Source organism: Scyliorhinus canicula, chromosome 7 (assembly GCF_902713615.1).
Source record: "Scyliorhinus canicula chromosome 7, sScyCan1.1, whole genome shotgun sequence".
NCBI lineage: Eukaryota > Metazoa > Chordata > Chondrichthyes > Carcharhiniformes > Scyliorhinidae > Scyliorhinus > Scyliorhinus canicula.
The window spans coordinates 111,719,217-111,733,746 of record NC_052152.1 but is presented as its reverse complement, the minus strand read 5'-3'; the positions used below and the strand labels follow the sequence as shown (position 1 = coordinate 111,733,746).

Here is a 14,530-nt window from a genome sequence, read left to right as displayed (position 1 = left end):
AAATTCAACAAGAGACATAATGGGCACGACTCAACAGAAAAATTTAAAAGTCCGGTTTTGGGCACTTTTGACAGGGTGTCCAGCGACGGATTTGACAGGGTGTTTCGCGATGGCCTCGTTGGTGAGATCGCGGCGTGTATTCAACAGCACATAGTGGCAAAATAGAGCCCCCACGTGATTCTTGACATTATTGACTCCTTCGCCGTCTGATTCAGCCGACGTGTGCATCAGCAGCACGCCGCTGACAAGGGGAATCTACTTTTAAGTGCTTCCTCACCACTCACTCCCAGTCAACACACAAGCATGGCAGCCCGCAGACCTGCTCCTTATGAGACTTCCGGTCGCGGCATGAAGGTGGAAGTCATACGTTTGGTTGCTCCTGCTTGAGGCTCGGTTTTTTAGAATTTACCGCTCGGTCCCAGGGGCAGGTTTTGGATGAACAGGTGCAGGAAGACATGAGGAAGGAGGGGGATGTTGGAAGAACCAGAAAAAAATCTGTCTGGAAGAAGGATGTGCATGTTCGCCGTAGAGCAAATGGGTCAGCTTGGCAGCAGGAAAGATGGTGGAGGCTGGGTCACTGGATGAGGCTGTGCCCTTCGCAGTAGAGAAGATGACCAAGGTGATGGCCGGGGAGTTTGAATAGCAGTTTGCTAAGCACATGGAGGTGACGAGGAAGGAAATGATGGCAGTGATTAAGGTATTGGTGGAGGAGGAGATAGCCCTGGTGAATGCGGCGGGTGTTGAATACACTGGCTGAGGTACGGGAGCAAGGAGAGAAGTTGGAGGGGGCGGAGGAGGCTCTGTCACAGCATAGTGACCAGTTCACCTCGATGGGAGAGGCGCTGCGGAGGGTGGTGGAGACCAACAATGGACTGAGAGCCAATGTGGATGACCTGGAGAACAGGTCGAGGCGGCAGAACTAAAGAATTGTGGGCTTGCCCGAGGGGTTGAACTGCATAGGGCTCATCTGTTACTGAGGCCCAAACCAAAGACGAATGAGCCACCAAGAGCAGTAATAATCTGCTTTCACAAGTACCAGGTTAAATGATAGATAATAACAAACAAATAATCTTTATTGTCACAATTAGGCTTACATTACACTGCAATGAAGTTACTGTGAAAATTCTCCAGTCACCACATTCCGGCAGAGTCCACACAGACAGTAACCCAAGCTAGGAATTGAACCCAGGTCCCTAGCACTGTGAAACACAGTACTAACCACTGTGCTAAAGAGAAGGTCCTGAGTTGGGTGAAATGAGGCGTGAGCTGCAGTGGGCATGAGTTGGTATATGTATATGCCAGGACTTAACCGTGGAGCTGGCAAGAACGCGGGTGGTCTTCAGGCGGGTGAAGGTGGCACTCTACAGCCATGGTATGAGGTTCAGAGTGGTTTAACTGGCAAAGTTGAGGGTGACCTACAACTCAAAGGACGTTTACTTTGAGATGGTGGAGGTAGCTGAGGCTTTCGCGAAGGCTGAAGGACTGGGGTTAAAATAAGAAATGAGACTGGTGTTTGGATTTAGGGTAGGGGAGTGAAATGTTGTGTATAGTTTCATTTCTTGTTAGTGGTTTAAGGATGGTAAGTTGCTTGTATGGAAATGGTTGGAGTTGGGGTTTTCTTTTTTGAGAGTTGGTCGGTGGGGATCTCAGTGGTATGGGAGTAAAATCTTGGGATGACGGCATTTTCTGGGCCACGGTGTTTTGCACCGGGTTTGTGTATTTGATGGCTGTTTTTGTAGGGACTGGGCATGGGGGAAGAGATTGGGGGGAGGGGGGCTGGGCAGGGGCCTCCACACTAGTAAGCGTAGGTTGGCTAATGAATGGGTGTGGGGGGGGGGGGGGGGGGGGGGGGAGTAATTGGAGCCTGGTCGAACAGGTTTCGATGGATGGGCTTGGAAGGTGTGAAAAGTTGGGGGAAGGGATCGATACTGGGAGAGGTGTTTTCAAGAGCAAGTTGATGGGGGGATTCTGAGGGGTGACGGGAGGGGTTTGATGGCAACAAAGGAACGGGGCGGGCCAGGTTCAGTGGGCAGGGCCCGGAGTTATGATGATGGCGGAGAGTGGGGGAGGGGGGTTTGAGAGACCTCTGGTCAGAGAATAACGTGGAATTGATCATGGGGTTTTGTCCTGAAAAGGCAAGTTTACCGTTACATTGTGCAGCATTGCTCATTGACTGAGATGCATTATAGTATTTTCCCCTTTGGGAAAAGCATTAATATTCATTCAAAGCTGTAGAAAACAGTGTTTGGAAATCCTGTCTTAATTTGAATAGTGATTTAAATGTCCTAACTGCTTTAACTTAGAAAAACATTGGCCTGCTGCATAAACTTGAGAGGGAAAAAAACAGCCACCTGCTCCATTTCCTCTACTGACAAGCCTTTTGCACTGAAATAGAAAAAAATAATTTCACTGTTGGCTAGGCCACCATTTATTGCCCATCCCAATTGCCTTTGAGAAGGTGGTGAGCTGCCGTCTTGAACCACTGCAATCCATTTGGTCTCGGCACACCACGGTGCTACCAGGGAGCAAGTTCCAGGATTTTGACCCAGCGACAATGCAGGAACAGCAATATATTTCCAAGTCAGGATGATGAATGACTCGGAGGGGAACTTGTAGGTGGTGATGTTCCTATATATCTGCTGCCTTTTACCTTCTAGATGGTGGTTGCCATGGGTTTGGAGGGAGCTGCCAAAGGAGCCTTCGAGAGTTCCTGCATGTATCTTGCAAATGGCACACACTGCAGCTACTGTGCATCAGTGGTGGAGGGAGTGAATATTTGTGGAAGGGGTGCCAATCAAGATGACAGCTTTGTCCTGGAAGGTGGTCAAGCTTCTTGTGTGTTGTTGGAGCCCCACGCATCCAGACAAGTGGAGAGTATTCCATCACACTCATGATCTCTGCTTTTTAGATGGTAGACAGGCTTTGTGGAGTTAGGTGGCGAATTATTCATCACAAAGTTCCTTGCCTCTGACCAGTTGTTGTAGCCATAGTGCTTATCTGGCTAGTCCAGTTCAGTTTCTCCATTGGCTCTATTGTCTGGAGAAGTGATTGTTTGTTTTGACAGGTGATGGATATCAAAAGCTAGTGGAGTACTTAGCTTAGTAGGTGGCTGCCTAAACAGTTGTTCAGGGGGCTGAGAGCATGTTATGATTGACATTTTTAAGAGGTTATAATAGGATTACTTGCCTTTGATAGGATTTATGATTGGATGTTTGTTTGTTTTAATGGGCACTTGAGGGATTTAAGTTTTGTTTCAATGAGACTGGAGTTTGTTTGTTTTCTGTGCAGTATGAGTGGTTGTTGTTTGATAGACAGTTTTATTAGAATGTTAGGGGTTTAATTTTTTTCTAAAAGTCAATTTCATAGGCTTCCTGTTGCTATTACATGGCTCTTGATGTCTCTACATAGTGAATACTGGGTGAGTGGCTATGGAAGACACATAGGGCACGGTAGCACAGTGGTTATCACTGTTGCTTCACAGTGCCAGGATCCCAAGTTCGATTCCCGCTTGGGCCACTGTCTGTGTGGAGTCTACACGTTCTCCCCGTGTCTGCGTGGGTTTTCTCCGGGTTCTACGATTTCCTCCCACAAGTCCCGAAAGATGTGCTTGTTAGGTGAATTGGACATTCTGAATTCTCCCTCTGTGCAGCAAAACAGGCGCTGGAATTTGGCAACTAGGGGATTTTCACAGTAACTTCATTGCAGTGTTAATGTAAGCCTGTTTGTAACAATAATAAAGATTATTATTATTGGGTCACAGAGGAGGCATGGGGATGTTATGCGACCCCCGAGCTCCTTCATTAAATGTTTTTACGGTAAAGATAGATAGTTTTTTGAAGAATAAAGGGATTAAGGGTTATGGTGTTCGGGCCGGAAAGTGGAGCTGAGTCCACAAAAGATCAGCCATGATCTCATTGAATGGCGGAGCAGGCTCAAGGGGCCAGATGGCCTACTCCTGCTCCTAGTTCTTATGTTCTTATGTACTTATGTTTGAGAGGTACTGGAGGAGGATCAGGTTTATGAGGGTGAATGGAGAGGGTGTGAGGTTATGAAGGGGCAAGGATTATGAAAGAGAGCATGGAGGGGACATGAGGGTTTGAAGAGACATGGAGTTATGAGAAAGCGTTGAGGTGGCATGGGGCTTGAGGAGGTTTGGAAGGGGCATGGAAAATGAGTTGGGGGTGAGGGGCGAAGATTAGGGGGAGGAGAACAATATGGAGAGCTGGGCCGATGTCCCAGAGAATTGAGACAAGTTTTCTAATCAGCCCTCCTCAGGACCAGCACTGCTCCAAAACTGCTTCTTGTTCCCCCTAAAAGATGGTAATATGGTGGGTATGGGAGAAGGTGACAGGTTTGAGTTGACAATGGGTGACATGGTGGTGCAGTGGTTAGCACTGCTGCCTCATGGCACTGAGGACCTGGGTTCTACCCTGACCCCGGGCCCAAAGATGTGCAGGGTGGTGGATTGGCCACGCTAAATTGCCCCTAAATTGGAAGGAAATAATTTGATACTCTAAATTTATGAAAAAAATGGTATGGGTTGACAAAGTCAGGAAGTGCCCTGCCTCACGCTTTCTGAACCCGAGACAAAAGCCCAGTTGAATGACTGTAAAAGTCTCCCAAACAGAAATTAAACAACCTGGAACTGGTTTAGAAAAAAAGGAGTTCGGAAGGAAATATGCCAAAAACGGATTGGAAAAAGACTGCAATGATATAAAAGAGGAATCAATTATAAATCAACAATGTTATCCGCTTACATCATCAGATTCATCTTCAGTCTTCTTCCCCAACTTTCATCATCAATCATTCAGCAAAATAGAAAGAGAAAGAGAGAAGAAGATTTGAATTCGAAGTTAGATGATATTAAACTTGTCTCTCACAGCATGGTGGATGTATGCCTTCAGAGACACTTGGTGCACTCTGCTGCTCCAGAACATCTGGCACCAGCCGCAAGCGCCTAGACTAGTGAAACAAAAACAAGCTTCCTGACTTCCCATCCCTGCCTCTTCCACAAAAATCCATACCCCAGTTACAGTGGTGCTGGATCTGCAGTGAGAGGAATTGTGAGCTAGTCTTATTGTCAGGTGTCTAATTTTTAATCCTGCTGGAGTAACCTGCACATAATTACAGAAGGTAAGATACATGAAGGTGAATTCCCCTTTTCTGTGCCTATTTTGTCAGGTGCAAAATAGATGGAAACACGAAGGAAGGTCCATTGTGGCTGTTTTCTATTCCCTTTATGCTACACAAGCTTTTGGAGGGGGCGGTTCTCCTCGGGCATAGGGGACTTTTGAATGGAACTGGTCACTATCACTCACCTTTCTGCCTGCCCCAATAAAAGTGGACCTTTGACATTGTGTGTAGCTCCCTCAGACTACAGCATCTGAGAAGGGACAGACATCGGCCATCTTACACCATCCATCAAATAGGTTTTTCCCTTAGAAAGGCTGGAGGCCTTCATGTTAAAAGGCCCTGCAACCAGCAGTCATTGGTGCTGTTGCCCACTTCTTGAGTGGGCCGCACTGGTACACTTTCCTTCACCTTCTTTGGGACAAGCCCCTTTCCAAGGTGGCACTCCTGCACCAGGGAAATGCTGGAGAAGTGATGGTGTTCTGAATTCAAACTGGCCTGAAGGAGTGGGTTCTGGACCCTTGAGAAGAAGACCACTTTGGGTGCCCTTCACCTAACTGGCCTGAAGGAGTGGGTTCTGGACCCTTGAGAAGAAGACCACTTTGGATGCCCTTCACCTAACTGGCCTGAAGGAGTGGGTTCTGGACCCGTGAGAAGACCACTTTGGGTGCCCTTCACCTAACTGGCCTGAAGGAGTGGGTTCTGGACCCGTGAGAAGACCACTTTGGGTGCCCTTCACCTAATTTACTCTCAAGTGGAAAAGACTGAAAGTAAATCAACCCCATGTAGTCTTCAGTCAATATAATATTAATTCAACTCATAGACCTAATAATAAAGCAAACTTACAATTGTCTTTCCTGTGACTCTTGGCTGGATGTCTCATAAATACTACAAACACCAGCAGAGTATCAGGTATCCCCCTAGCCAACACATTTATTTGCAGAAGCATTGGGAAATTATGTTTATCTTTAAAAGCCAAGGGTTGCCCCTGTACCTGAGAAGCAATATTTTTGTCCTTGGAACCAGGGATGTTAGATTATACCCTTTGGATACAGACGTATTTAACCATTGCTATCAGTAGCTAAGAACAGATATCCATTAAAGAAGAACACTAATTGTGTCCTAAACAGACCAGAGTACAATAACCTATTCCCCGTTCTGCAGTAAATCAACAAGCAGTATTGGAAGTTTAACACATCCTTGAGCCAAGTCTAATTAATGAGCTGACGAGTGTTAAATAGTGTCTATAGAGGTCCTAGATCGAACCTTCCCTAAAGAACATAGCAAGTTTATTTTTTATTCATTCTCAGACTGTGCTATCACCATCTTTTATTGCCCAATTTTAATTTCCCTTCATGTCAAAATAAAACAACTAAGCCTTCGCAATATTCCTGGGCAAAAGCTTCACCAAAAACCTTTCAATTCTAGAGGACATTGATCTGTATGGCAGGGGAGAAGTTGGGGATGTAAATTCTCATTTTACCTGGGTTGTTGTCTGACGAGTGGAAGCTGCCCATTGGACAACCTACCTGTGTTTCATTCCATCACTTTCAAGACAGGAAAATCAGCTGGGTATTGGTAGGGATGTGCAACCTATCCTACCCGAATTTCCTGCCTGCTGCATTGTCCAGCTAATGTTTAATGCTCAGGCAGTAAAGACAAAATTCTACCCCTTCTAAATGATTTTGCAGAGTGTCTGAAGCTCTATAAATCCTTTGGGAGGTTGGGTGGGGTGGGGGGAGTAGCTACTGTAATTCATAGACATGTTTTTCATGCGGACTTTACAACGTAGAAACAGGCCATTCAGCCCAACTGGTCTGTGCAGGTGTAAATACGGCACATGAACCTCCTCTCACCTCTCTTCAGCTCACCCTATCAACGCATCCCTCATAATCTGTTCCCCTCTCATGTACTAATCTAGCTTCACTTTAAGCACATCCATTATCTGTTAGTCTCAACTACTACTTATGGTAGCAAATCCCAGATTCTAACCACGCACTTGGTAAAGAAATTTCTCCTGAATCCTTTATTAGATTTATTAATTCATAGGATTGAATCCCTACAGTACTGAAGGAGGCCATTCTGCCATCGAATCTGCACCAACCCTCCAATAAAGCACCCTGCCAAGGCCCAATCCCCTGCCCTATCCCCATAACCCTGTAATCCCACCTAACCTAACCTTTGGACACTAAGGGGCAATTTTATCATGGCCAATCCACCGAACCTGCATATAGAACAGTACAGCACAGAACAGGCCCTTCGGCCCTCGATGTTGTGCCGAGCAATGATCACCCTACTCAAACCCACATATCCACCCTATACCCGTAACCCCCCCTTAACCTTACTTTTAGGACACTACGGGCAATTTAGCATGGCCAATCCACCTAACCCGCACATCTTTGGACTGTGGGAGGAAACCGGAGCACCCGGAGGAAACCCACGCACACACGGGGAGGACGTGCAGACTCCGCACAGACAGTGACCCAGCCGGGAACTGAACCTGGGACCCTGGAGCTGTGAAGCATTTATGCTAACCACCATGCTACCCTGCTGCCCTATGCAGGAAAAAAAAAAGCAACATGCTTTTTGAGTTGTGTGGGTGAGACCCACGCAGACACGGTGAGAATGCACAAACTCTATACGGACAATGACCTGAGGCTGGGATCAAACGCGAGTCGTCGGTGCCGTGCGGCAGCAGTGCTAACCACTGCACCACCGAGCTACCCTTTTCCATCTTCTTTAATGTCCACCTGAAAGGACAGACAGGGCTGCCAACAGAGCAGCGTTCCCTCAATGTAGATGCCTAGATTTTGTTGTCAGGTCACTAGACTGGGATTTGAACCCATGATCTTCTGACTGCGATATACCCACTGAGCCAAGGGTGCCTCCATTACCCCTGTTGACGTCAAGGGAGAAGGAATTGGATGGCATATGGGGAAAAAGGCTGGTTAGAAATGGATTGCTTGCCTACTTACGAGATAAGAATTAAAGCACGGTGTACGGGAACTCACAATTGGGAAGGTAAAACAAACAGATACAAACTAAAAAAACAAAGAACCATAGAAAGATGATGCATAGGACGAATTCATTGTGTCTGTGCTGGCTGGAAACCTCATTCAGCCTAACCCTACTTACTAGGAGTAAATGTATAGGTTACAGCACTTCAAAGTGCATATCCAGGTATTTATGCCCCTGCCATCCTTTCAGGCAATGGTTCCAGGTCCCCATCACCCTGTGGATGAAAATAAATTGCTCTTCAACCATATCACTTTAACACTCTGCTCACTGCTTATTGTCCTCTCTGCTCATAGAGATAGAGTGGTTAAGAAAGATCCATTTTGTCCCCTCATATGCTTCAATTAAATCTCCCCACAATTGCCTCGGCTTCTCCTATACTATGGGGAGGCAGTGGGGCAGTGATATTATTGCTGGACTAGCAATCCAGGAATAAGTTCTGGGGACCTGGGTTCGAATCCCACCATGGCAGATGGTGGAATTCAAATTCAATAAAAAATCTGGAATTAAAAGTCTAATGATGACCATGAAACCACTATCAATTGTCATAAAAACCCATCTGGTTCACTAATGCCCTTTCGGGAAGGAAACTGCCATCCTTACCTAGTCTACATGTGACTCCAGACCTACAGCAATGTGGTTGACTCTTAAATGCCCTCAGGGATGGGCAATAAATGATGGCCCAGCCAGCGACGCCCACATCCAATGCAAATAAAGGATCCAATTCAACCTTTCCTCATGGCTAAAATTCTCCAATCCTGGCAACATCCTGGTGAATCTCTTCTGTACTCTTTCTCATGTGATCACAGACCACATGTAACAAAACCTACCTCAGTAGAAGTCTTCTGTGGCTCTTCCCCCCCTTCCTCCCCTATTTTAGAAATCACTGGTCGAAGTTCTATAAGAGGAGAAATTAATTGTTAGCAGATCTTCCATCATGGCTGATGTATCATCTTCAGGGGGCACCAGAGATAACGGCGCGGGAGCAGGAAGAGAAGCAAATAATCCTCTGTTTACAATAGATAGATACAAATGCAACAGGGTGGGAGCACTTCTACCCAGCTGGACTATAATAGTGATGGTGCAGTCACCCATGTCAATTGTTACAGATAGGTTGAGAGGGTGAGGAGGAAAAATCTTTGTCACAGTTACAAAAGATGCAATTTGTGACTTTGATAAGAGCTGTTTCAGTACTGTGGTAGGAGCAAAAGCCTAATTGAAGGGATTGAAACATGGAATTTGGAAATGAATTTGGGAGGTGACAGAACATTAAAGGAAATTGTAGAGGAAAGGGAGGCTGTTAATGGGACGGTAGCTGCAGGTCAAGGGTTAGTTTTTTTGGAGAGGGATCATGCTGCAAAATTGAAAGGAGAGCGAGGCAACACCTAAAGGGAGAGAATCGTATACAATATTGGCTGATGTTAGTAGCTGGGGGGGGGAGCATATCTTTTCATGTCTGTGCTTAAGAGAGCAGAGATGAGGGTTGTACCGGGGAAAGTGTCCGAATAATAATAAGAGAACGTAATGGTTCAATTGGGACTAGCACATCAAAGGTAGAGACGAGGGTGTGATAAAGTAAATCAGTAGCTGCTGAGATGCTGCAGCAAATAGAGGGTCAAAAGGCTAGACAGTTGGGATCTGGAAAGTGAATTTTCCAGGGATGTGTATAGAAGGAGGTAGAGTTGGTGCATGGAAGGGGGCTGTGGGTGGTAAGCGGTCAGAAATTACCTCCTCTATATTTGATATGTTGGGACTAGTAAGGCCACAAGAGCTGACAAGGTCAATAGGTGATTATGAAATTGGGTTGGGAGTTTACATGGAGGGAGAGATTTAGCAAGGATGATAAATTTGGGGCGCGATCTAATGGCCGCACTGTGCCAGCCTTGAAACGAGCGGGCTGGTTAGATTGCTGGAGAATCCGAAACGGGAAGAGCACCACGCACCGATCAGTTTCAGATCTAACCGGCCCGCTGTGGCACAAAACCAATAATCACTAATAAAAATCAATCTCGATCCCATTAACGGGAAGGATCTCTATCAATCGGCCTCCCGTGATCTAACCAGCACCCCAGTGAGCGGTCACCTGGATGTTCGTGAAGCACCATTAGGTCCTGCTCTATTCTGCTAAACTGCAACTCTGTAATTGCTATTCACAATGGCTGCTGTGGGGATCGGAGGAGGTGAATAGCCATCTTTGAGATCGGGTAATCAGCCCAAGGGCACCGTAGCCTGGGGTGGAGGGTGGGTGGCACGCAGGGCGTAGTTGAGGGAGTTGGTGACTATAGGTGGGGGGCGCAGCTGGGAGCTGGGGAGAGCGTGAGGAGCTCAGCAGCCATGGGACCGACATGCCATATACCCATACCAGGGGCAACTTCAGCTTCTGCCTGCAAATCCCACCGAACATCCCAAGGACAAAGCAGGGTCATGGTAATATGGTACAGGTGACTTCAATTCCCACTGACCTTGCTGGCCTCTGGCTGTACAGATGAAGGCTTTCGCTAATAGGGAATTGGCAATGTTGGTAATGTGAGCACTTCACAGCTCCCAAGTGGATTCCCGTGGGTAGATGTGCCATGTCGCAGGCAGGTGTAACTGCCTGATATCCCAATCAGACCGTCTTCTATCCTTGAGGACAAAATTTTCGCTAACAGTTTGACATCAACATTCAGCAGGGAGATCGGCCTGTAAGACCTGCATAGTTCAGGGTCAGTAAGATCGAGGCCTGTGACATTGTCAGGGGAAGAACACCGCACTCTCTTGCCTCGTTAAACATCCTCACCAACAATGGGTCCAGCATCTCAGAGAACTTTTTATAAAACTCCACTGGTAACCATCTGGTCCCGGGGCCTTGCCTGACTGCATGTCCTCCAGTCCATCTGCTGTTTCTTCAATCCCTATTGGGGCTCCCAGCCCTTCTACCAACCCTTCGTCCACCTTCGGGAATTCCAGCCCTCCCAGAAATTGTCTCATTCCTTCCACTCCCGCTGGGGGTTCTGACTCATATAGCCTGCAGTAAAACTCCTTAAACACCCCATTAACCCCTGCTGGGTCCAAGATTGTGTTCCCTCCTCTGTCCTTCACTCTCCCTATCTCCCTAGCTGCCTCCCTTTACCTGAACTGGTGTGCCAGCATTCTACTAGCCTTCTCTCCATACTCATATATCGCCCCCTCGCCTTCCTCAACTGCTCCACTGCGTTCCCAGTAGATAACAAGCCAAATTCCACCTGTAGCCTCCGTCGTTCCTTCAGTAATCCTACCTCCGGGGCCTCCGCATACCTCCTGTCTACCTGAAGTATTTCCCTGACCAACCTATCCGCCTCTGCCCTCTCTTCCTTCTCCCTATGGGCCTGAACGAAATCAGCTCCCCTCTGACCACTGCCTTCAGTTCGTTCCACACCATTGCTGCTGAGACCTCTCCCATATCATTAATCTCCAGGTAGTTCTGGATAGATTCCCTCACCCGCCCACACATCCCCTCATCCGCTACCAGTCCCACATCCAAACTCCATTGCGGGCACTGACCACCCTCCTTGCTCATCTGTAGGTCCACCCAATGTGCGGCATGGTCCGACACATCAATCGCTGAATACTCGGTGTCAACCACCCCCGCCAGTAAAGCCCTGGTCAAAATAAAAAAGTCGATCTGGGAGTATACTTTATATACATGAGAAGGGGAACTCCTTCGCTCTTGGCCGTCCAAACCTCCATGGGTCTGCCCCACCCACCTGCTCCATGAACCTCTTTAGTTCCTTCATCATTGCCGGCACCCTGGCTGTCTTTGAACTTGACCGGTCTAGCCTTGGGTCAATGACCGTATTGAAGTCTCCCCTCATGATCAGCTTGTGTGAATCCAGATCCGGGATCTTTCCTAACACCTGTCTTACAAACTCCACATCATCCCAGTTTGGTGCGTAGACATTCACAAGCACCACCGGCAACCTTTCCAGCTTCCTGCTAACCATGATATATCTACCCCCCATATCCGCAACTATTCTCGCCGCCTCAAAAGACACTCGTTTATTAATCAGGATCAGGACCCCTCTAGTCTTAGAGTCCAGCCCAAGTAAAATACCTGCCCAACCCATCCCTTCCTCAGTCTGATCTGTTCAATTACCCTCAGGTGTGCCTCCTGCAACATTACCAGCCTTCAATCCCCTCAAATTTGCGAACACACGAGCCTCTTAACCGGCCCATTCAGCCCACTGATGTTCCATGTGATCAGCCTGCTTGGGAGACTTCTCCCCCCCTCCCCCTCCACCCCCCACAGATCAACTATCCCCCTTCCGAGGCCAGCCTTCAGCTCATGCCCCGCACTCCCTCCGGCCCACCCACAGGTAGCCTCCATCCCCGACCTCCCATTTATCTCCAAACAACCAACTCTCCCCTGTCAGCAGAACAACGCCCCCCCCCCCCCCCCCCCCCCCCCCCGTTAACAGCACAATTAATGCAACCCCCTTCAACAAGCAAAACATCTGCTCACCCCCCACTGCACTTCTATGAACCAACCCGCCCAGCTGGTTTGGTGATGCCCCCCATAGCACCAGACATCTCACCTCCTATTGTTCCCTCCCTCTCCCCCCGTTCGGACATACCTATTCGAAAAGCACATCCAAAGAAAAAACATTAAAGATTCACCCACCCTTCCCCCACCAGTATAAAGGTAACTCACAAAACTTAGCAACAGCCCCAAACAGATGTTGCAAAAGGCATTTCTCATGTAGTGCAAAAGTAGGAACAATTTTAGCAGAATCCCTACAGCCTCTATCTAGACTTTTGTTTTTCACAAAGTCCATTGCTTCATCCGGCGACTCAAAGTAAAATTGCCGCTCTTCATAGGTGACCCATAAACGAGCTGGATAAAGTAGGCCAAACTTCACATTCCTCTTGAAACGGGTCGATTTCACTCGGTTGAAACCCGCTTGGCCAGGTCCGCACCCAGATCTTGGTAGATGCATAGAATGTTATTCTCCCACTTACAGCACCATGTCTGCTTGGCCCAACGCAAAATCTGTTCCTTATCCAGGAATCTGTGCATTCATACCACCATCGCCCTCGGTGGCTCATTTTCCCGCGGCAACCTCGCAAGTGTTCTATGCGCTCTGTCTACTTCCAGGGGTCTAGAAGACGACCCTCGCTCATTAACTTCTCGAGCATATTCGCCACATAAGCCCTTGTGTCCGTTCCCTCACATCCCTCAGGGAGGCCAACGATCCTCAAGTTCTGCTGGCGGGGCCTATTCTCTAGGCCCTCCATCTTGTCTTGCAGCCTTTTCTGTTGCTCAATCTTCAGCCCCACCTGCGCCTCCAGCGCAGTTAGGTGTTCCTCGTGCTCAGCCACTGTTTCCTCCACCTTCTGGACCGCACGATCTTGGGCTTCCAGTCTCTGCTCCACCCGAGTGATCGACTCTTTGATCGGCATTCCTTTTTTTGCTTGGCAAAGCCCTCCCGAATAAGCTCCACCAGCTGGTCCGCTGAGCCAGTACCCTGCAGATCCGCCATGCTTTCCTTTGCTGCAGAGTCTACACGTGCCTGCTTGATTCCGTTCTTCCTTCCCTTACATCCACTGCTGTACCGTGTCTCCATATACTGGGTGGGATTCCACCTCATAGTCTAATCCACCACCGGCCTCTCAACAAAATTCCAAAAAAAGTCGGGGGAAAAAGGTCCAAAAAGTCCATCACGAGCGGGAGCCACCAAATGTGCGACCCAGCTCCCTCATGGCCGCCACCGGAAGTCTCCGTGTAACATAGAACATAGAGCAGAAGGAGGCCACTCAGCCCATCGAGTCTGCACCGATCCACCCAAGCCCTCACTTCCACCCCAACCACTTTGGACACTAAGGGCAATTTATCATGGCCAATCCACCTAAACTGCACATCTTTGGACTGTGGGAGGAAACCAGAGCAACCGGAGGAAACCCACGCAGACATGGGGAGAACATGCAGACTCCGCACAGACAGTGATCCAGCGGGGAATCGAACCTGGGACCCTGGTGCTGTGAAGCCACAGTGCTATTCACTTGTGCTACTGTGCTGCCCGTGTTTTAATGGTGAACAATGGTGACCCTAACTGTCCCTAGTTGCCGATGGTGCAATTCCGAATCCTCCCCAGTGCCCTCTCAAGTGATACTCAATCTTCTTGGCTTTCGATGCTCTGCCACTAGGTGTGTCCCCAGAATGCACATCTTAGGTGGAGGCAGCCTGCTGATTTCCATGTCCTGTGGCCTTTGATACCCCTGGCGGGCATTCTCTGGAGGACCTGGGACCTGGGACCAGAGGGTCCTGGCTGCCTTGGCAGTGGCTCACGCCTTGCTGTGTCACATTTGTGTGTGGGCTGGGGAATTTTAGACTGTGGACAAGGTTTCTCTGAACTGTGCAGGTACACGG

General features: G+C 48.2%; 1 protein-coding gene across 6 annotated transcripts in view; it reads right to left on the bottom strand.

Annotated features, from left to right (window-relative positions):
- The window catches only part of LOC119969277 (glutamate-rich protein 6-like), a 108,118-nt gene that overhangs the window by 67,439 nt on the left and 26,149 nt on the right, over positions 1–14,530 (bottom strand). For 5 of the 6 annotated variants that reach the window (XM_038802680.1, XM_038802683.1, XM_038802685.1 and 2 more), the window contains exons 4-5: positions 8,976–9,043; positions 4,758–4,790 (exon numbers count right to left, since the gene is read on the bottom strand). In XM_038802680.1, the coding sequence (XP_038658608.1) occupies positions 4,758–4,790; positions 8,976–9,043 (101 nt within the window). The remainder of the gene's footprint in view (positions 1–4,757; positions 4,791–8,975; positions 9,044–14,530) is intronic. The other variant, XM_038802682.1, reaches the window with a different exon arrangement.